At 46.4% G+C, this 22,997-nt stretch overlaps 1 protein-coding gene and 1 pseudogene across 1 annotated transcript; one reads left to right on the top strand and one right to left on the bottom strand.

The window, feature by feature from the left end:
• Positions 1 to 5,306: 5,306 nt before the first annotated feature.
• HTR3D (5-hydroxytryptamine receptor 3D) lies at positions 5,307 to 7,768 on the bottom strand. Its single transcript, XM_064367326.1, is given in 7 exon segments — positions 5,307 to 5,536; positions 5,656 to 5,871; positions 6,002 to 6,048; positions 6,050 to 6,100; positions 6,102 to 6,232; positions 7,566 to 7,654; positions 7,657 to 7,768. Coding segments are annotated over 7 exon segments (876 nt in total).
• Positions 7,769 to 13,878: 6,110 nt separating this feature from the next.
• On the top strand, positions 13,879 to 15,242 carry LOC105721184 (elongation factor 1-alpha 1-like; annotated as a pseudogene).
• Positions 15,243 to 22,997: the final 7,755 nt, after the last annotated feature.

The raw sequence follows: 22,997 nt of genomic DNA, 5'->3' as shown, positions 1-22,997 counted from the left end.
TCTTCTTTGAAATGGGGTCTCACTCTGTCACCCAGGCTGGAGTGCAGTGGCAGGATCTCGACTCACTGCAACCTCAACCTCCCAGGCTCAAGAGATCCTCCCACCTCAACCTCTCAGTTAGCTGGGACCCCAGCATCCCACTATGTCCTGACTAATTTTTTGTGTTTTTTGTAGAGATGGGGTTATCCTGTTTCTCAGTCAGGTCTCCACCTCCTGGAGAGCTCAAGGGAGCCACCTGCCTTGGCCTCTCAAAGTGCTGGGATTACAGGTGTGAGCCACCATGCTTGGCCGAAATACTGCTTATAATGGTTTAGAGAATGAGAAAGTGGGCCTGGCGTGGTGGCTTATGCCTGTAATCTCAGCACTTTGGGAGGCTGAGAAGGGTGGATCACTTGAGGTCAGGAGTTCAAGACCAGCCTGGCCAACATAGTGAAACCCCATCTTTAGTAAAAATACACACACACAAAAAAAATTAACCAGGTGTAGTGGCAGGTGCCTATAATTCCAACTACTCGGGAGACTGAGGCAGGCAAATAGCTTGAACCTGGGAGGCGGAGGTTGAGGTTAGTAGAGATCATACCACTGCCCTCCAGCCTGGGTGACAGAGCGAGACTGTGTCTCAAAAAAAAAAGAGAAAGTGAACATGTGAGAACCATAGGATAGCACTTGCAGACGAATGAACAAAGTAAGGAGCTGCCAGGCAGACACAGGCCATCAAATGCAAGGTGGCCCAGCGGGACCAGTGCCTGTCAGCAGGGTTTCTAAAGAGGTCATAAATTACCTTGCAAAGTCTTTCAGAGGTTTGCCAGATAACAAGAGGAAAGTCATTAGCACAGAGTGTACTTATCATATGATTCAATTACAGATGGAACGGCAAAGCAGCAGGCACACCTGTTAATTTTGTGGGAGAGCTCCAGATTCAAAGGTTCTGTATGATTACCATGGATGTGTTAGGATCACAGGTTCAGATTTTGCTGCTGAATAAAATAAAACCACTGTAATTATATCATGCCTTCTCTTACCAAAAGGAGAAATATAGACTCATAATCCATGTGTCAAAAAAGATGAGATGCAGACTTTCTATTAAAATAAAACTTAAAGCTACATTTTGGGGGAAAATGTAAAGAAATGAAGCAGAGAAATATGTACCTGGCTGAGTGCAGTGGCTCACACCTGTAATCCCAGCACTTTGGGAGGCCAAGGTGGGCAGATAACCTGAGGTCAAGGGTTCGAGACCAGCCGGGCCAACATGGCAAAAACTCATCTCTACTAAAAGTACAAAAAAATTAGCCAGGCATGGTAGCACATGCTTACAGTTCCAGCTTGGGAGGCTGAGGCAGGAGAACTGTTCGAACCTGGGAGGCAGAGGTTGCAGTGAGCCGAGATGGCACCACTGCACTTCAGCCTGGGTGACAGAGTGAGACTCCATCTCAAAAAAGAAAGAAAGAAAGAAATATGTACCTGATGATGGGGGAAGACAAAATAATGCAAATTGATCTTAAATAATTTCAGAGCCCTCAAAAGCTGGCTAAACAAACTACTCCGAGAAAGTCCAGGAGGAGTTTCCAAGTGAGAATGACCATCTCAGGATGGGGTTATAGGAGTGGAAGGTCTGCAAGGGTCTGGCAGTAGAACGTACATTAGCAGCAAAAAAAAAACCAAATCCAGACGGAGCACAGAGGAAAGATGGATTGCCCCAAGTCGACTTGGGGAATCGACTCTCCAGAAAGGAATGGAGAGAGTATACATGGTGGACTTAGGCGCTGGGACTTGTGACAGGGCTGGGGAGGTAAGGGGTGGGGACTGGGGGAGGTGGGGGAGGGAGTAAAGGGAAATGTAAAAGAAAGTTTGTCTTTGGGACCCTGATCAGGGCCTTGCTCTTCCTGTTTTATTCTCCTAAAGTGTCAGCTGATGGAGATTTGAAGTGATACTGATGTCTCAATATGGGACTCTAAGCACCTGTTCCTCCTCACTTTGGAAAGCGGTGGAGCAGACAGGTTAGGAGTCCGGTCTGCAGGAGTGAGCCAGCCTCGGGTCAGCCGCAGCTCGGCCACTTAGCTAGCTGTGCAGCCCTGTGAGACCACTAACTGGCCTCTCCCTTCATTTTCTGCAGGGAGACATGAAACAACAAATCAAAACCATGGTTCTAAAATCTAAGGAGCTTAGAAAACAAACGACTTTTTACAAGTATTTGGTGGCAAAAGCGGGCCACAACTGATGCAAGGCTGTTCATAGTTTTACTTTTTCTAGCTATTGAGAAGATTCATAGATCTCACTGCAGAAATATTGATGGATCTGGTTACAGGGTCTGCTCCATACCCCACTTGGGGTGTCAGTGACATGTAGTAAATAAACGCACACTTATGACCTTTTTAAAATCTGAAAAATTCCAAACTCCAAAACACATTTGGCTCCAGAGGTTTTTGAATCTATGTGGGAAGTAGAAAAGTTCCTTTTTAAAGTTTCCTTTCTTGTTAAAGAATAAGTGTGCTAATATCTTTGTTAAGCCCTATCCTACGTAGCTGTTAGACATACCATGCTTACAGGCACGTAGTACATTCTGTGTCCTTGTACTTTAACCAAGATATCCGTGCTGGACGTGCTCACAGGCATGTCCCAGCTCTCCATTGCTTTTGCCTGTTTAGAAACATTTTAAGTTGTAGCCAATTAGGTTTTAGCTTAGATTGTGAGGTCTGGCCCCAGCCAATGGAGATCAGACACAGCAGTGAGGACGACCCCAAATGTATAAGGGATAGATCTGTCTGCTTGCCTTTGTTCATGGTACTCTCATGGCATGATGGCTGGCAAGAGTACCCTTCCTGCAGTCCAGGAAGTAAAAATTGCATTGCTGAAAGATCCTTTGTCTCAGTGCTAATTTTTCTTTGCAGCACCGAGCATCTGTTGCCAGCAATCTATGGTTCCCACTTTACAGGGTTACTATAAGGATTCATACAGTGCCCTTGGAGTGCCTGCTACACGTTAGTAACTCAAAAACTGGCGGGTATTACTATTACTATTAATGTGTCTTTTCTCAAGGCCCACCTTTTTGAAAGCTGTGAGTTGAGGAACTGCCAAAATAATAACAGACACAGCAATTTACTCAGGTGAACGTGAGAGCTGTATTCTCCAGGCTGTGGACATGCCTGGGGGTGACATGGTGAAAAGAATGTGTGGCAGCATTCCGGAAACTGAGGAGCCAAAGACCCTCTTGGGAAAACAAAAAATGCATCCTAAAAAGAGAACGAAGGGACACGATTCGGTTTGAAGACAATGGGTCTGAGTGACAGGAGGGATTCAGAGTATTGCAGGTATTTCTGACTTAACACCCAGATGCCCATGGGCCCCTCTGGAGTCCCAGTGGAACTGAAAGGAAAGAGCAAGTGGCAGCTGGTCCTGTGGGCTCTGCAGCTCCAGGATCCAGTCCCCTCATGGCTTCGGCTCTGAGCGCGCTGATGCTCTTGCTGCTGACATGGTGGGCACTAGCAGCACCTCTGATGGACATCAGCAACCTCGCCACCCTTTGGGCATCTCCAGTGACCAGAGAGAGCCGAAGGAGTTTGGGAAAGAAGCCAGAGAAATATGTTTTACCAAACAGTTTTGGGAGTCTATTTTTGTTCCTGGATTGTCATGATTTGGGGAAATACGGGCTTCAGATAGAAAGTAGGAGAATAAACTAAAGAAATGAAAAGAAATCATTGTGAAAAAGAAAACATCAGGCCGGGCGCGGTGGTTCACACCTGTAATCCCAACACTTTGGGAGGCCGGGGCAGGTGAATCACCTGAGGTCGGGAGTTCGGGACCTGCCTGACCAACATGGAAAAACCCTGTCTCTACTAAAAACACAAAATTAGCCAGGCGTGGTGACACGTGCCTGTAATCCCAGCTACTCGGGAGGCTGAGGCAGGAGAATCGCTTGAACCTGGGAGGCAGAGGTTTGAGGGAGCTGAGATCGCGCCATTGCACTCCAGCCTGGGCAACAAGAGCGAAACTTTGTCTCAAAAAAAAAAAAGAGAAAAAGAAAAAAAGAAAAGATCACGTTTGAGTTGTAATTAAGTTGCTCTCAAATAGGTGCTTTTCTGAACCAAAAAGTGCTATTGCTCTCATGTCCAAGGGCGCAGTGTAGCCTCCACTTGTGCAAGGCAGCTGTTGGCCCCTAGACAAAAAGACCTTCAAAATAATAAGGCGAGTGTTAGAAAAAGCCACTTTCCAGTGCACACAGGGCCGTTTGTGTCTCTCCCAAGTAAAGTAGATGTCTCTTTCTTTCTTTCTCTCTCTCTCTCTTTCTCTCTTTTGACGGAGTCTCAATCTGTCACCAGGCTGGGTGCAGTGGTGCGATCTCGGCTCACTGTAACCTCTGCCTTCCGGATTCAAGCAATTCTCCTGCCTCAGCCTCCCAAGTAGCTGGGACTACAGGCACACACCACGCCCAGCTAATTTTTGTATTTTTAGTAGAGACAGGGTTTCACCATGTTGACCAGGATGGTTTCGATCTCTTGACCTCGTGATCTGCCCGCCTTGGCCTCCCAAAGTTCCAGGGTTACGGGCGTGAGCCCCCGCGCCCGGCCGGTAGCTGTCATTTTCAAATGTGCCTTCTTGGCCTCACATTCTTTTCCTAGCATGATTAAGGGTAGATCAACTCAAATTGCAACACAGACACTGTTAGCAGTAATGAGGATTATGTTAACACTCTAAGTACTTAGTGACGAATGAGTCACGTGCCAGGCTGTGACGAAAGGCTTCAGGAGAGGCCTGGTTTTCGCACATAAATTTCTGAAGCTTAAGTCCAGAGTAACTGGATTTAGGAAGTTAATCTCTGTTTTACTGTAATTCCTTCTAATAGATTTTGGCCCCTTCTTTCTCTTTCTCTCACTTCACATGTTGCCTGATAGACTTAAAAACACACATACATAAGAGAAACTCCTTCTTACTTTGGCTAATGAGAAGTTTCTGCAAGAAGACTCTCAATCTCAAGATGTTCTACCATAACATAATTCAGGGAAAGCCCATACTTTCTGCAACGGGGTGTATTGGGGTGATTCAATCAAGGACATCCTCTAGGAACCCAATCCTGAGGAGCCAGGGAGGCAGGACTCCTGGGAGGGCTGAGGGGGCTGACGGCACGCAGGAGTGAAGACCTGAGTTTTGGAGGGCATAGGAAACTGTTCCGCTCTGGTCTGAAACTACACGGAAGACTGGGTCATAAATGAGGTGGTGGCCAGGGCAGTGAGGCTGAAATCTGGACAGGCACGAGAGCCTGGCTGGAGGCAAGAGAAGCTCCAGACGGAAGTTCGCAGGTGAGCCCCCAACTAGGTGTTCCAGAGGCCGATGACGGTGAGGATGGAGGAGGCCATGAAGAGCAGGTAGAGGCGGAAGAGCAGGGCGTCCATCGCGTGGCTGAACCGCACCCACAGCTCCACCGCGTGCTGCCTCTGGGCCCCGTGCTCCCGCTGGGCCCTTGTCCATTCGGAGCCCCCTGTCGGCTCTGCCTCCCCGGGGCCTGGCCTCTGCCCTGCTGACGCCTCTGGCCCCTTAGCACCTACAGAAAGACAGACTCAGCCATGGGCTGTGAATGTCACCTGTGGAGGGAGGGAGGCAGGGAAGGAGGCAGAAGCGGAGAAGGGGAGGTGGGGGAGGAGGAAGTGTGACTTCCCTCACCAGGCAGGTGGGTGGGGGTGAGACCCAGGGCCTCATTTCCATTCTAGGGCGCAATGGGACAGCATCTCCCTGGGATGCTGCAGGACAGCAGCAGGGAGTGGAGCCACCGAGGCAGGGGTGGGGGCTGGGTGGTGGCCACGTGCAGCAGGTGGGTGATGAAGACGGTCTCCAGCAGGCTGACCACCATCAGGGACAGGCACAGCGCGAAGTAGACACCTGCAGGCGAGGAGGGCCTGCGTGAGGGCCAGAGGCACCACCTCGAGTTTCTTGTTTCTTCTTTCCCGGAGGCTCTATTTCCAGGACCCTTTTCACCTTGCCTGGTTCCACTGGCCCTTTCCCACCCAACCCATCTCTCGCTTTTGGTCTCTGGATAGATGAGAATGTACTGACGAAGGAGGTGCTAGTGGCTGCGAGTAGGTCAGTCATCATGAGCAGGAAGACGTGTCTTGAATGGGGCACGATTCCGACCTCCCGGTGGCAGGTGGAAGCTGAGGGCATAGACGGCAACCAGAACCCCGCCACTGGGCGGCGCCAGAAGGTTTATGATGTAGGGGCTGGGTCTGTGCCTGAGGGCCGCCTGGTGGGGAGGAGAAGGAGGGGTACGTGAGGAGCCGGCTGGGAGGCTGCCAGGACAGGTAAGGGTGGGAACTGGGATTTGTCCCCGGCCCAACAGCCTAGTAAGAAAGTCCCCTCCCTGAAATGCCAGATATAGGTGAAGGGGAGGAAGGCAGCAAATCACACTGCCATGTATGCACCTATGCAACAATCTTGCATGTTCTTCACATGTACCCCCAAACCTAAAATGCAATAAAAAAAAAAAAAAGAAATTAGAGGTATAAAATGGTAAAAAAAAAAAAAAAAAAGAAAGAAAGAAAGTCACCTCCCTTTCACCGGCCGGTCTCGCCATCCAAAGGCCTCTCCCAAGGCTCGAGTCTCCCATGCTGCTCACCACTGAAATGTATCTCATTCCTTTTGGCCCAACGTGTCAACTCTCTCCCTGAAATTTTTATTCCTGCCAACGTGCTCTTAGCAAGACTGCGGAGCCACCGACTGAGGTGTGGTGTGCGTCTCATCTTTTCATTTCGAGTTGCTTTAGCTCATCGAGGTCTAATCTCTAGTGACTTTGCCGGTGAACATTTAAGACGGGTGGGACGGAAAGCAGACAGTAACAGATGTTTTGGGGTTGTCAGGATTTGGAATCATAATATCCCTAACACAGTGTTTCCTAACTCTTTCTACCATATCTTTTTAAAAAGAAACAAAAATTCCTGCCTTCCAAAAAGTTCTGACAGCCGCTGGGGAAGGGGAAGCGCATCCTCACCGTAAATCACTGGCATAGAGGCTTTGTTCTTCCCTCAAGGGGTGATTTATTTAACAACTATTTAACAACAGTACAAGTACTGTTTTAGTGCTGAAGGTTTATCAGTGAAAACAATGACAAAAGGTGTGTTGGTGGGGTGGCTGACACCTGTAATCCCAGCACTTTGGGAGGCTGAGGCAGGCGGATCACCTGAGGTCAGGAGTTTGAGACTAGCCTGACCAATGTGGTGAAACCCCATCTCTACTAAAAATACAAAAACTAGTCTGGGATGGTGGTCTGGGCCTGTGATCCCAGCTACTCAGGAGGCTGAGGCAGGAGAATCACTTGAATCCAGGAGGCGGAGGCCGCAGTGAGCTGAGATTGTGCCATTGCACTCCAGCCTGGGTGACAAGAGCAAAACTCCATCTCAAAAAAGAAAAAAGAGTGAAAAAGGCCAGCTCCGTGGTTCACACCTTTGGGAGGCCAAGGCGGGCAGATAACCTGAGGCCAGGAGTTCAAGATTCCCTCGAGAGTCCCAGCTTTCTGTCCTCTTCTCACTCAAAGCCCTTTCTCTGCCTCTCAGCGGTCTACTCTAATGAGCCCCACTTACCTTTGTAGGTGAAAGAGCTGAAGGACAGCGTGCAGCTCTGTTCATCGAAGGGGAAATAGAAGCTGTCCAGTTTATAGATGCTGACCACCGCATCGGCTTATTGTATCTGATGTGACCTTCACTGTTGGCATCAGCCGTGAGACCTGCAGGTGTCTGATCCCCACTGATGCTGTGTGGGAGGAGGACAGGGGGGTAGATGCCATGGCGCTTTGGGTTTCCCCATCAGATGGGGCCTTCTTTCCCTCTCAGGTCACCCCACTCTTGAGCTCCAGCCCCGCTCAGATGACTTCTCTCTTCTACCTGTAACATATTCTGGGGGTTTGTAAGTCCTTCGGTTCAGACCCTGCTCTTTTCTAAGTTGAGTCTTTGTGCGGCCCCGTTGGTAACATCGTGCCCTTCCCTGTAGATGCGCTTTCCTTCTGGCTTTTTTGGCCCTGATATTCCCGACTGCTCCGTGAGGACATCTGGAAGTCATAGGTTCTCAGATGTCTTCTCATGTTCTCAGATGTCTGCCATGCCGGCCGGACTTCTTGATGCTTCCGCGTTCATCTGGGTTTCACTGCATGAATTGATTGTGTCAAAGCCAGGTGCAGGGGCTCATGCCTGTAATTCCAGCGCTTTGGGAGGCTGAGCCGGGGGAATCACTGAAGGTCAGGAGTTCAGGACCAGCCTAGCCAACATGGTGAAACCCCGTCTCTACTAAAAATACTAAAATTAGCTGGGCATGGTAGCAGGTGCCTATAATCTCAGCTACTCAGGAGGCTGAGGCAGGAGGCAGGAGAATCGCTTGAACCCGGGAGGCAGAGGTTGCAGTGAGCTGAGATCGCACCACTGCACTGCAGCCTGGGTGACAGAGCAAGACTCTGTCTCAAACAAAGAAACAAAAAAAAGAATTGATTGTGCTAGATCTATAGGAAACCATGGCATGAGAGAATCAGGGGGAGGGAACTAGTTTTCGTTTTGCTGTGTCTTCTGCACCTTCCCCTCCCTTTTTTCACCCATTTCGTCACTGTCCCACCCTCTCTCTGGTGACAGTAGTCACACTAACAAAGCCTTGCTTGTTCCCCCCTCTACCTCGGTGTTCTCAAGGCAGAGCTCGAGCTTGGCTCAGGATTCCCTGGGATGGAGCCACATAAGTATTGGCTCCCAGGGCCTTAGCGTATGCCACCTTCTCCCTGTGCCCTTTCTCTGCCCTCCTAAACTGGCAGAATAATCGGAAACTTTTGTATTTTCGTTATTGGTCTGACTATTTGAACTTGTCTAATTTATGGATATTCTCAGCTTTATTCAATATAATCTGCAAAGCTGGACCTAGGAGTGAAAAAAGGGAGGTACCAGAGAAGAGGAAAGGGGAAACTGAGTCTATCATACCATATTTAGCCACAGGAACAAGGTTGCTGTTGAAGGTGTGAATCCTGGAAAAGCAGCTTTCATGTAGATGATTAACTCCAGGAAGGCAGATCCAATGTCACCATCCACTCTGCGATCTTGGCTCGCTGCAACCTCCGCCTCCCAGGTTCAAGAGATTCCCCTGCCTCAGCTTCCTGAGTAGCTGGGCCATAGATACACGCCACTATGCCCAGCTAATTTTCATCTTTTAGTAGAGACTAGAGACGGAGTTTCACCATATTGCCCAGGATGGTCTCAATCTCTTCACCTCATGATCCGCCCACCTCGGCCTCCCAAAGGGCTGGGATTACAGGCATGCGCCACCATGCTTGGCCAGTAATTCTATTTTTGATACTTTGAGGAACAGCTATACTGTTTTTCCACAGTGGCTGCACCATTTTGCATCCTCACAAGCAGTGCACAAGGCTTCCAACGTCTCCACATCATCAGCAACACTTGTTATTTTCTGTTTTGTTTTTTAATAGCAGCCATCCTAACAGGTGTGAGATGGTATCTTATTGTAGTTTTGATCTGCATTTTCTTAACTATTCTTGTGCTTATTGGCTATTTGTATATCTTCTTTGGAGAAATGTCTATGCAAGTCCTTTGCCCATTTTTGAATTCGGTTGTTTGGTTTTTTTTGTTGTGAGTAACTAATTTTACAAAAATCTCAGCACTTTGGGAGACCAAGGCAGCCAGATCACTTAAGGTCAGGAGTTTGAGACCAGGCTGGCCAACATGGTGAAACCCCATCTCTACTGAAAATACACAAATTAGCTGGATGTGGTGGTGGGTGCCTGTAATCTCAGCTACTTGGGAGGCTGGGGCAGGAGAATCACTTGAACCCAGGAGGTGGAGGTTGCAGTGAGCCGATATCGCACCACTGCGCTCCAGCCTAGGTAACAAGAGCGAGACTCCATTTAAAAAAAAAAAAAATCCAATCAGAGGATCCACTGCTCAGTACTAGCCCATTGCAACTGCAACATTGGGTGAGGACTTACCACTTCAGATGGCAGACAGGGTGAAGGAGTCGTTGACATGAGTGGGGACGCTGTAGTTGGTGACTGAACTGAAGGCCTTTCTGTCAAACACTGCTTGAAAGGCAGCAGGGTCCACCCCATGCTGGTCAAAGCCTCAGCAATTGATAATGAAAGTGTCACCCTTTCCTGTAGTGAGCAGAGACTCTGAGAGGGGAGGGCCAGGGCTTGGCGTGGGGGTGTGGGGCTGGAGAGTGTTTCTGCACGGAGAGAAAGCAGGGGGCACCGGGAGAAGCATGTGAGCTCCTCCTTCTGGGTCCAGGAAGGGTGGGCTGGGCCGGTAGGCAAATGGTGAAGCTGACGAGGTAAGCTGAGGCAGGGATCTATCCTCAGTGCCATTGTTTTGTCCCCATACAAAACCTGTGCAGATGTGTGCGCACACCCAACCGTGACCGCCACTTTACAGTGTCCCGCCGCGTCCTTAATATTCTCGCTGCAACCTCCACCTTCCCTCAACGTCCTTCTCTTGCTTACCTCCAACCTGGAGCCACGTGAGTGATGTCAGTGACTAGTTCTCACAGTTCTCCGCCTCACTGTATTCATATGGCATAGGTGCTAATAAATTAATGAGAAGGGAGTAATCAGGTAGGTCCTGTCAGATATATGGAATCTAAAGGCAACAAATCAATTTCAGTTTTTCAATTTAATGAATATTTACTGTGTCTTTACTATGTGCTGTGATTGTTCTAAGATTTAGCAGTCTTCAACACTGAGACTTAAAGAGTTCCCAGGCTGGGTTCAGTGGCTCACGCCTGTAATCCTAGCACTTTGGGAGGCCAACGGGAGGGGCGGATCACCTGAGGGCAGGAGTTTGAGACCAGCCTGGCCAATATGGTGAAACCCCATCTCTACTAAAATTACAAAAATTTGTAGGGCACCATGGCTCACGCTTGTAATCTAGAACTTTGGGAGGCCGAGGCAGGTGGATCACCTGAGGGCAGGAGTTCGAGACCAGCCTGACCAACATGGTAAAACCCCCTCTCTACTAAAAATACAAAAATTAGCTGGGTGTGATGGTGGGCACATGTAATCCCAGCTACTCAGGAGGCTGAGGCAGGAGAATTGCTTGATCCTGGGGGTCGGAGATTATAGTGAGCCAAGATTGCACTATTGCATTCCAGCCTGGGGGAATAGAGTGAGACTTCGTCTCAAAAAAAAAAAGTAATATGGCAGATCAGTTTGGAGAAGAGGAAGCAAAAATATGTGGTCACTGGAGCAGTGCTGATGGCTTCCTCATACGGTAAAGCCACTCTGGCATATAGTGCCTCACTGAATCACTGAGAAGGCACGTATGACTACCACCGCCTCCAGGTGGCACGTGCGCTTGTTAGACTCTGCTGCCATCTTCCTTCCTTCCGCCTGCAGTCCCTTCTTCCTTTCTGTCTTTTTCTTTCTCTTTCTTTCCTTTTTTTCTTTCTTTCCTTCTTTCTTTCTTTTGCACAGTCTTGCTCTGTTGCCTGTGCTGGAGTGCAATGGCATAGTCTTGGCTCACTGCAACCTCCACCTCCTGGGTTCAAAAGATTCTCCTGCCTCAGCCTCCCAAGTAGCTGGGATTACAGGCAAGCGCCACCACGCCCAGCTAATTTTTTTGTATTTTTAGTAGGGACAAGGTTTTACCATATTGCCCAGGCTGGCCTCAAACTCCTGACCTCAGGTGATCCACCTGCCTTGGCCTCCCAAAGTGCTGGAATTACAAGTGTGAGCCACCACTCCAGGCCCACTGCTGCCATTTTTCAAAAAAAAAAAAAAGGCATGTTGGAGGAGAGTCCCCATTAATATAAGCAACTTCATACACTGAGGTTTTAAACATTACTTCAGTACAGTTAAGACTGGCAAGTCTTACCTTTTGCCTTTGTTAGGGTTGCAAAAGCAATCTGGACCCAGGTGTACCCAATGAAGTGGATCGGGGCGGGGTGGAGGTAGTGGCAGAGGTAATCCTTTTTTTTAGTCAAAGGTGACATGATTTTAAAGAAAAGGTCATGAGCTATTAGCCTGAAAGTTTCTGTCGTTTTTGGCCCTGCTAGTGTTGTTTGTTTATTTCTCTGAGTTAGTTGTCTAACACTTAAACATTGAGAGATTTCACATAAAAACTGTGTTTCTGGCTTCATTTGAAAAATAAAGTCTAGCAACACGAGGTTCACGTTTCTTCGTGACAACAATCTGCCAGAGCTCGGAAGGTGTGGGGCCCTCCAGATGTGCCTGTTCTCCCTAGATCTTCGCAGTCTCCACGCACTCCCGTCTTACCCCTGAGCGGTCCTCCTCATTTATGCTACCTGCCTGGCCTCTGTAGGTGTTTGACTTTGGCTTCCAATGTTAAGATTTTCTTGCATGATTCTTTTTTTTAACTTTTAATTTCAGGGGTCCGTGTGCAGGTTTGTTGTATAGGTAAACTTGTGTCGTGGGGGTTTGTTGCACAGATCATTTCATCACCCAGGTATTAAGCCTCGTACCCATTAGTTATTTTTCCTGATCCTCTCCCTCCTCTCACCCCCCACCGTCTGATAGGCTCCAGAGTGTGGGTTGTTACCCACTATGTGTCCCTGTGTTCTCATCATTTCATTGGTACTTATAAATGAGAACATGAGGTATTTGGTTTTCTGTTCCTGTGTTAGTTTGCTAAGGATAATGGCCTCCAGCTCCATCCATGGTCCTGCAAAGGACATGATCACATTCCTTTTTATGGCTGCATAGTAGTCCATGGTGTGTATGTACCACATTTTCTTTATCCAGTCTGTCATTGATGGGCATTTAGGTCAATTCCATTCTTTGCTATTGTGAGTAGTTCTGCAGTGGACATATGCATGCATGTGTCTTTATATAGCGATTCTTAAACAGCCTTGGGAAGTAATTTCAAAATACCATTCCATGCCTAGGTGATTGGTCTCACCAGATTAACGTATGTAATTAATTGGTTCATGATGGAAGCCAGACATGGTAAGATTAAGTGGCCCAGGTCATCAGCGGTTTAACCTGTTTGATTCTAGAATTATTTCTGGCAGGGAAGGCTTTAGGGAAAGTAATGAGTGGCTTACAGAGCAAAGAGAATAGTCGCCTCGATGAAGGTTTACAGATCGAGGCAGCACAGTGCAGTAAGGAATGTCTTGGACCAGATCCTTTCCACAAGAGTCATATCACCCTTTCTCAGCCTCAGTTTCCTTATCTCTAGAGTTGGGAGGGTAAAATCTATCTTGCAGGAGTCTTCTGTGGTTTGAGATAATGTATGTACAGTGCTTTGCCCATCTTAAGCAGTTAGTAGCAGTAAACGGAAGCAGAAACAACAGTCAAAATGGCAGTAACAGTTATACTGTCTGGCCTAAGACTGCCCAGCTTGCTTCAGCCGAAATGGAATATCCTGGACTTAAAATGTCTGGGTTGATAGCAGCAACCCTAGTTCCTGTAAGCATAAGGCCCTTTTATCCTAGCCTCCCTCAGCTGGATACTGATAGTATTCACCTTGTGCTCTCCTCAGCATCCTTCTTTATCATGAAGAATCCCTGCCCCTTCAGGAAGTTTGGGAAGTGACATTATTCTTTTTTGCAATGAGTTTGCTGCCAGAACACAGGTGTTGTGAAAACTACCCTTAAAAGCCAAAATGGGGCCAGGCACGGTGGCTCACTGCAATCCCAGCACTTTGGGAGGCCGAAGCAGGCAGATCACAAGGTCAGGAGATCGACACCATCCTGGCCAACATGGTGAAACCCCGTCTCTACTAAAAATACAAAAATTAGCTGGGTGTGGTGGTGTATGCCTGTAATCCCAGCTACTTGGGAGGTTGAGGCAGGAGAATCGCTTGAATCAGGGAGGCAGAGGTTGCAGTGAGCTGAGATCATGCCATTGTACTCCAGCCTGGCAACAGAGCAAGACTCTGTCTCAAAAAAAAAAAAAAAATGGGAAAGGAAAATATTCCTGTCAACATTGTCATCATTGGACACATAGATTTGGGCCAGTCCACCACTACTGGCCATCTGATCTACAAATGCTGTGGCATCAATGAAAGAGCATTGAAAAATTGGAGAAGGAGGCTGCTGGGATGGGAAAGGGCTCCTTCAAGTATGCCTGGGTCTTGGAAAACTGAAAGCTGAGTGTGAACGTGGGATCACCATTGATATCTCCTTGTGGAAATTCAAGACCAGCAAGTACTACGTGACTATCATTGATGCCCCAGGACGCAGAGACATCATCAAAAACATGATGACAGGGACATCTCAGGCTGACTGCGCTGTCCTGATCGTTGCTGCCGCTGTTGGCGGATTAGAAGCTGGTATCGCTAAGAATGGGCAGACCTGAGAGCACGCCCTTCTGGTCTACACACTGAGTGCGAAACAACTGATCGTTGGTGTTAACAAAATGGATCCCTCTGAGCCACCATACAGCCAGAAGACACGTGGAAATCGTTAAGGAAGTCAGCACTTACATTAAGAAAATTGGCTGCAGCCCTGACACAGTAGCGTTTGTGCCAATCTCTGGTGGGAATGGTGACAACATGCTGGAGCCGAGTGCTAACGTGCCTTGGTTCAAGGGATGGAAAGTCACCCATAAGGATGGCAATGCCAGTGGAACCTGCTGCTTGAGACTTGACTGCATCCTGCCACCGACTCATCCAACTGACAAGCCCTCGCGCCTGCCTCTCCAGGACGTCTACAAAATTGATGGTATTGGTACTGTTCCTCTTGGCCGAGTGGAGACTGGTGTTCTCAAGCCTGGTGTGGTGGTCACCTTTGCTCCAGTCAACATTACAACTGAAATTAAATGCACCATGAAGCTCTGAGCGAAGCTCTTCCTGGGGGCGATGCGGGCTTTAATGTCAAGAATGCGTCCATCAAGGATGTTGGTCATGACAATGTAGTTGGTGACAGCAAAAACGACCCACCAGTGGAAGCAGCTGGTTTCACTGCTCAGGTGATTATCCTGAACCATCCAGGCCAAATCAGCGCTGGCTATGCCCCTGTGCACATAACTCACATTGCAAACAGATTTGCTGAGCTGAAGGAAAAGATTTGATCGCCATTCTGGTAAAAAGCTGGAAGATGGCCCTAAATTCTTGAAGTCTGGTGATGCTGCCATCGTTGATATGGTTCCTGGCAAGCCCATGTGTGTTGAGAGCTTCTCAGACTATCCATTTCCAGGTTGCTTTGCTGTTTGTGATATGAGACAGACAGTTGTAGTGGGTGTCATCAAAGCAGTGGACAAGAAGACTACTGGAGGGGGCAAGGTCACCAAGTCTGCCCAGAAAGCTCAGAAGTCTAAATGAATATTCTTCCCAATACCTGCCACCCGGTCTTCTTAATCAGGAAGAACAGTCTCAGAACTGTTTGTTTCAATTGGCCATTTAAGTTTAATAGTAAAAGACTGGTTAATGGTAACAATGCATCATAAAATCTTCAGAAGGAAAGGAGAATGTTTTGTGGACCACTTCGGTTTCCTTTTTTTTGCGTGTGGTAGTTTTAAGTTATTAGCTTTTAAAATCAGTACACTTTAATGGAAACAACTTGACCAAGAATCTGTCACAGAATTTTGAGACCCACTGAAACAAAGTTTAATCAGAAAAAAAGTGACTTTATTTTTTGAGACAGAATTTTGCTCTTGTTGCCTAGGCTGGAGTGCAATGGTGCAATCCCAGCTCACTGCAACCTCCACCTCCCGATTGGTTTCAAGTGATTATCCTGCCTCAGCCTCCCCAGTTGCTGGGATTACAGGCACCCGCCATCATGCCTGGCTAATTTTTTGTATTTTTAGTAGAGATGGGGTTTCGCCATGTTGGTTAGGCTGGTCTCAAACTCCTGACCTCAGGTGATCCGCCCGCCTTGGCCTCCCAAAGTGCTGGAATTAAAGGCATGAGCCACCACTCCCAGCCTAAAAAGTGACTTTAGATCAACATTTGCCAACGCATTTTTCTGCAAAACACTAGTTCCAGAGGGTGTTAAATGCTGTTTCTAAAATATTATTTTTGTTATTTCATGTTTCCTATGGTTTGGCTGTGTACCCATTGAAACCTCATCTTGAATTGTAGCTCCCATAATCCCGTGTGTCACGGGAGGGACCTGGTGGGAGGTGATTGAATCAGGGGGCAGATTTTTCCCGTGCTGTTCTTCTGACAGTGAATAATTCTCATGAGATCTGATGGCTTAAAAAAGGGCAGTTCCCCTGCACAGGCTTTCTTGCCTGCTGCCGTGTAAGACGTGCCTTTTTCTCTCCTTTGCCTTCCACCATGATTGTGAGGTCTCCTCAGCCATCTGGAACTGAGTTCATTCAATCTCTTTTTTCTTTATAAGTTAGCCAGTCTCAGGAATGTCTTCACAGCAGTATGAAAAATGACTGATGCAATGTTAAAATAAGTCTGAATAATGCTGAACTAAACAAGACTAACCAGCTTTTATTGTTGTAGGATTTCTCAGTGCATTTAGCTTAGAAGATAGATAGATAAATAGATAGACAGACAGATAGATAGGTATCTAGATCTAGCTATAGATATGTTTTTTAGAGTTAGGGTCTCACTATGTGGCCCAGGCTGGTCTCAAACTCCTGGGCTCCTGGCAATCCTCCTGCCTTGCCCTCCCAAAATGCTGGAATTACAGGCATGAGCCACTGCACTTGGCCTAATATACTAATGTAACTTTTGACTATCATATACACAATTTTCCAAACTTAGTTGACTTTGGAAATTCTCTCTTTTTTTCAGAATATCTTACAGGGGTAGTATTTAATGGATTATTTGGTGGAAATACTGTTTTAAGTAAATAGAACGCTAGAAAAAACAACTTGGAAAATTTGTCTCAAATATGCTGCAGATAGAATATTACATGCAAACAGCATACATACAAATAAGAAATTTAAGAAAACTTGATAAGTATTTTCAAACCTAAAGATTGTTGGGAACTATAAGCTACAAGCAAGTAGAAAGTCAAATAGACATAAATTTGAATCCCTAAATCCTTGAGCAATTTAAACTTAGTCTTGACTCAAGGAGGAATATTTATTTCCTCTTCCTTTAGCTCAGTGACCTGACAGCCATCTAATTTTAGGATGAAAGTTTAAAAAGATGCTTTGGTATCACCACTTATCAAATACACCCTCACAGCCACTTTAGTTGCTGAAAAGCGATGCTGATTTTTCTCACTGGCGGCTTCCTATAATCAATAAAGTATATAATTTCTGTTTTAAGAATACTTATTTTTTCCTTAGGGTCTCAACAATTGAAATATTTTGATAGAAAGAAACTGCACCCTGCTGGGCACAGTGGCTCACGCCTGTAATCCCAGCACTTTGGGAGGCTGAAGCGGGCAGATCACTTGAGCTCGGGAGTTCAAGACCAGCTTGACCAACATGGTGAAACCCGGTTTCCACTAAAAATACAAGCATCATTAACCAGGCGTGGTGGTGTGTGTCTGTAATCCCAGCTACTCCAGAGGCTGAGGCAGGAGAATCGCTTGAACCTGGGAGGCAGAGGTTGCAGTGAACCGAGATTACGCTGCCGAACTCCAGCCTGGGCAATGAGGTGAGACTCCACCTCAAGAAAGAAAGAGAGAAAAAGGAAAAAAAAGAAAAAGGAAAAGAAAAGAAAAGAAGGGGCCAGGCGTGGTGGCTCACGCCTGTAAAACTAGCACTTTGGGAGGCTGAGGCAGGCGGATTGCCTAAGCTCAGGAGTTCAAGATCAGCCTGGGCAACATGGTGAAACCCTGTCTCTACTAAAATACAAAAAATTAGCTGGGCATGGTGGTGTGCACCTGTAGTCCCAGCTACTTGGGAGGCTGAGGCAGGAGAATGGCTTGAACTCGGGAGGCAGAGGTTGAAGTGAGCCGAGATCACATCATGCACTCTAGCCTGGGCAACAGAGCAAGACTTTGTCTTAAAAAAAAAAAAAAAGGAAAGAAAAGAAGGAGGGAGGGAGGGAAGGAAGGAAGAAGGAGAAGGAGGAGGCAGACAGGCAGGCAGGCAGGAAGGAAAGAAAGAAACTGCAGCCTGCATAAATTTTTAATTTTCTTAAATTGACATTCATGCCAAAAGGTCATTATCACTAGTGATAATGACCTTTACACCACAGTTGTTTATCTCTTCTGGTCAAAAGTACGTATTTATCAAGCAAACGCTTAAGAGAAGTACTGGGGAATGACTGATTGATCATTCTTCTGTCTGACAAGGTCTTCTTTTTTTTGGAGAAGGCTCCGTTTCGTCTGGACTATTGGTCCTGGCTTCTCTGGCTTAGAGGGACCCTATTGACTCCCGGGTAATGGCCTGACAGGTGCTCAGTCTGATCTTCACAATAATGGAGGAGAATTCTCCTTATACAACTCAGCACGAGGTGTTAGACATATTGTACCATTTTATTCCGTTGAGAAAGTAAGTATCTAATTGTCATTCTGGGACGATTAAAATCCCAAGACCTGTCTATGTGCTGTGATGTGTTATTTTAGCTGAGTAGATTTAGAAGGGCGTTCTGGGGAGAGGGAACAGCTAGAGCAAGAACATGGAAATTACAGTGTTGACAGGACCTCAGATTTGACTGGAAGAGTGACAGGAGATGAAGCATTGGCATTATGAGAACCAGATCACAGGAGACCTTGCATACCTAGCCCCGAGGCTTGGTTTTATTTTATAGCTGTGTTTCCCAAGTTGAATAAGGTTCAGACTCCTTTTAAAAACAAAACAAAACAAAAAAAAACAGAGTCTTACTGTGTTGCCCAGGCTGGAGGCAGTGGTGCATCTTAGCTCACTGCAACCTCCGCCTTCCGGGTTGAAGCGATTTGCCTCCACCTCCCAAGTAGCTGGGACTACAGGCATGCGCCACCACGCCCAGCTAATTTTTGTATTTTGGTAGAGATGGGGTTTCACCATATTGGCCAGGCTGGTCTTGAACTCCTGACCTTGCGATCCGCCCACCTTGGCCTCCAAAGTGCTGGGATTACAGGCCTGAGCCATCTCACCCTGCCCAGACTCCTTTTAAGAGAAACAATTCTCTCAAACCCCTGATGTTGACTTCTTATTTACATTATAATATTACTTAAATAAATCCATTCATAAAACTGTGTGCAAAGTCATTATGATTACAGTTCTTATAGCACTATCAAGTTACAATTAATTTACAAATATTGTTCTGCTAAAATTAGATAATTGCTGTCAATTTCTTTCCTCTTTTTAATAAGGAGCTAGCTTTTGAACACTTGTTATTGTTGGGTCCATTAACCTGATAGTGCATCTCAATGTAACAGTACTTTAAAACATTTTAGAAGCAGACCTGGCATGGTGGCTCACGCCTGTAATCCCAGCACTTTGGGAGGCCGAGATGGGCAGATCACCTGAGTCAAGGAGTTCAAAACCAGTCTGACCAACATGGTGAAACCCTGTCTCTACTAAAAATACAAAAATTAGCGGGGCGTTGTGGCATCTGCCTAAAATCCCAGCTGATCTGGAGGCTGAGGCATGAGAATTGCTTGAACCTGGGAGGCGGAGGTTGCAGTGAGCCGAGATCACGCCATTGCACTCCAGCCTGGGCAACAGAGCAAAAAAAAAAAAAAACTTAAAAGAGCAACTCTTCAATTCATGCTAAGTACTACCCTTATCGCGAATGAAGTAATGTAACAATGAAATAACAAGGGAAGTTGCTGCTGCAAAGGCAGGAAATGTGCAGTGGTTTCCTTTATAATGATGAATGTGCGGTATGACTGATCATAACTTGCCTATACTACTGTGTACTTCATGAAGACTCGCCTTCCCTCACTGCACTTCTCTATGAGAATACCTGAACCTTTTGGCTATATAACATGCTATCACGTCATCTGGCCTTCATTTGGCATTATTTAAAACTTAAATTCTCTTGTTTTCTAATTTGCCTGAGGCCACAGCACTATGGGAGGCCAAGGTGGGTGGATCACAAGGTCAGGAGTTCAAGACCAGCCTGGCCAATATGGTGAAACCCTGTCTCTACTAAAAATACAAAAATTGGGAGGCCGAGGCGGGTGGATCACAAGGTCAAGAGATTGAGACCATCCTGGTCAACATGGTGAAACTCCGTCTCTACTAAAAATACAAAAAATTAGCTGGGCACGGTGGCACACGTCTGTAATACCAGCTACTCAGGAGGCCGAGGCAGGAGAATTGCCTGAACCCGGGAGGCGGAGGTTGCGGTGAGCCGAGATCGCGCCATTGCACTCCAGCCTGGGCAACAAGAGCGAAACTCCGTCTCAAAAAAAAAAAAAAGATACAAAAATTAGCCTTTACCATTAGGGCATGGTAAAGGGTGCCTATACTCCCAGCTGCTTGGGAGGCTGAGGCAGGAGAATTGCTTGAATTTGGGAGGCGGAGGTTGCAGTGAGCCAAGATTGTGTGACTGCACTCCAGCCCAGGAGACAGAGCAAGGCTCTGTCTCAAAAAAAAAAAAAAAAAGGTGCATTATTCTTTCACACTACATGGTTTCCATGATGTCAAGTATAAAACTTAGGTCAGGCATGGTGGTTCATGCCTGTAATCCCAGCACTTTGGGAGGCCAAGGCGGGTGGATCCCCTGAGTTTAGGAGTTTGAAACCAGCCTGGCCAACATGGAGAAACCCCATCTCTACTAAAAATACAAAAAAATAGCTGGGTGTGGTAGCTGGTGCCTGTAATCCCAGCTACTGGGGAGGCTGAGGCAGGGGAATCGTTTGAACCCGGGAGGCGGAGATTGCAGTGAGCCAAGATTGCACCATTGCACTCCAGCCTGGGCAACAAGAAAGAAACTCTAACTCAACAAACAAAACAAAACAAAAAGCAAATATAAAACTTGATATATTAACTTTAAAAAAAAGGTCTTATTCCATGAAAATGCCTTTCATTGAAAATTTGCACTGCAAAGGGAGCTTCTGTCTTGATAACTGTTAGAATTCAACATGAGCACCATAGCAGATGTGGGTGATTGTCAGCGTTTGACATCAGCTCTAGACAAGCTGGGTAGGGGAGGGTGTCAGGCCATTGCAGTAGAGCCCTTCTGCCAATGAGTGGACCACCGTCTATCCGGTTCCACAGCCACCTAGGTGTTACCCTTGACGTTGCTTTCTCTTTCCACTGTATCTAATCCATCCACATGTTCTGTTGATTTTACCTCTTTAATTTCTCTTGAGCTCGTCTTTTTCTCTCCATCTTTCCCATCACAACCTTAATCCAAGCCACCATGATCTTCCTAGATAACAACAGTCACTCCCAGGTGGCCTCTTGTCTCCCACTCTAACGGTCTCTAATTCTTTCTCCAGTCCGTGGCCGCAGTGCAGTTTCCAAAAGGTAAGTTTTTGTTTGTTTGTTTGAGACTGAGTCTTGCTCTATCACCCAGGCCGGAGTACAGTGGCGAGATCTCGGCTCACCGCAACCTCTACCTCCCGGGTTCAAGGGATTCTCGTGCCTCAGTCTCCTGAGCAGCTGGGATTACAGGCATGTGCCACCATGCCCGGCTAATTTTTGTATTTTTAGTAGAGATGGGGTTTCATCATGTTGGCCAAGCTGGTCTCAAACTTCTGACCTCAGGTGATCTACCCACCTCAACCTCCCAAAGTGCTGGGATTACAGGCTGTAAGCCACCACACCTGGCCCCAAAATGTACATCTGATTTCTCAGCTCCTAACATATTCACCCTTGAAAACTTGTCAGTGGTTGCCTTTTGCTCCTGAAGACCTGCAACAAGGTCCGCATGTTTGGGGATGCTCCCTTCCTTCCACACCGCCTGGTCTTTGTTGCCTCTGCCTCAACTGCTCTCTCTGCTGCCCACTTCCACTGTCTTCCCTTCACAAACGCCTACTTCCTTCAGATGAAACACACACCTCCTTTTCTTCCACTTTCTACAATTATCCTTTAAATTTTGATACGCCCCATGACGGCAGGAAGCGTGTTTGTTTTAGCTCCATTGCATTTCCATCAAATACTTAATGAAAATGTTTAGTACATTACACAACATAAATATTTTTTAGAAACATCCACAATTCTGCCCCTGCACAGTGGCTTACGCCTATAATCCCAGAACTCTGGGAGGCCGAGGCAGGCAGATCACTTGAGCTCAGGAGTTTGAAACCAGCCTGGCCAACATGGTGAAACCCTGTCTTTACTAAAAATACAAAAATTAGCCAGGCGTGGTGGAATGTGCCTGTGACCCCAGCTGCTCTGGAGGCTGAGGCAGAATTGCTTGAACCCTGGAGGCGGAGGTTGCAGAGCTGAGATCTTAAAAAAAAAGAAGAAGAAGAAAGAAAGAAGAAAGAAAGAAAGACACACAATTTTACATTGCAACATAGATTCTCTAGCCCCCTTGCCTGAGGGTTGGGAAATACAGCCCCTCTAAACATTTCACAACACACACACATTTTGAGGGAATAATTTTACAAGTATACTTCTTTGACTCAGACTATACTTGAACATACCAAGACAATACTACAGTGCACTGAAGCTTGCCACGAAGGATGTCTGGTGTTCTTCTATTCTTTTTAAATACAAAACAAACTATCATCAATGTATTTGAAGTATTTCAGGGAGATTTAGAAGCCTTTTTAAAGTATGATGACATCAGATCTGCAGCTTTGGGTGCTACAGCGTTTGAAGCATTGTTGGAAGGTACTAGAATCTTTGGTGAGGTGGTATCTCGCTGCTATTTTAATGAGATTGGGTGTCTTTTCATATTTGAATGGCTGCTCAAGTTTCCTATTCTGTGAGCTGTCTGTTCATGTCATTTATCTATTTTTCATCTGCCGTTTCTTACTGAATTGTAGAAATTATTTTGAATAGTTTTTAATCAAAAACTTTGTTAGTTATAACTTGTGGTTTACCTTCACTTTATGCCATCTTATACAGAAATATTAATTTTAATATAGCAAAAATTATCAATCTTCCTTCATTATTTTTGTTTCTTGTTTAAAAAGTTGTTTCCTACCCCCAAGTTCATATATTTCCTATTTTCTTCTACAAGTGTTTAAGTTTTTCCTTTCACATTTAAGTGTTGATCTACCTGAAATAGACTTTTCTATGTGGTATGAAGTGGTAATCCCTGGCTGTTTTTTCA

This window comes from Aotus nancymaae, unplaced genomic scaffold, assembly GCF_030222135.1.
Source record: "Aotus nancymaae isolate 86718 unplaced genomic scaffold, 86718_ANA_hifiasm-v0.15.2.pri h1tg000067l, whole genome shotgun sequence".
In the NCBI taxonomy this organism is placed as follows: Eukaryota; Metazoa; Chordata; class Mammalia; order Primates; family Aotidae; genus Aotus; species Aotus nancymaae.
The sequence above is the reverse complement of the archived record's forward strand: the minus strand, read 5'-3'. Positions and strand labels throughout refer to the sequence as shown.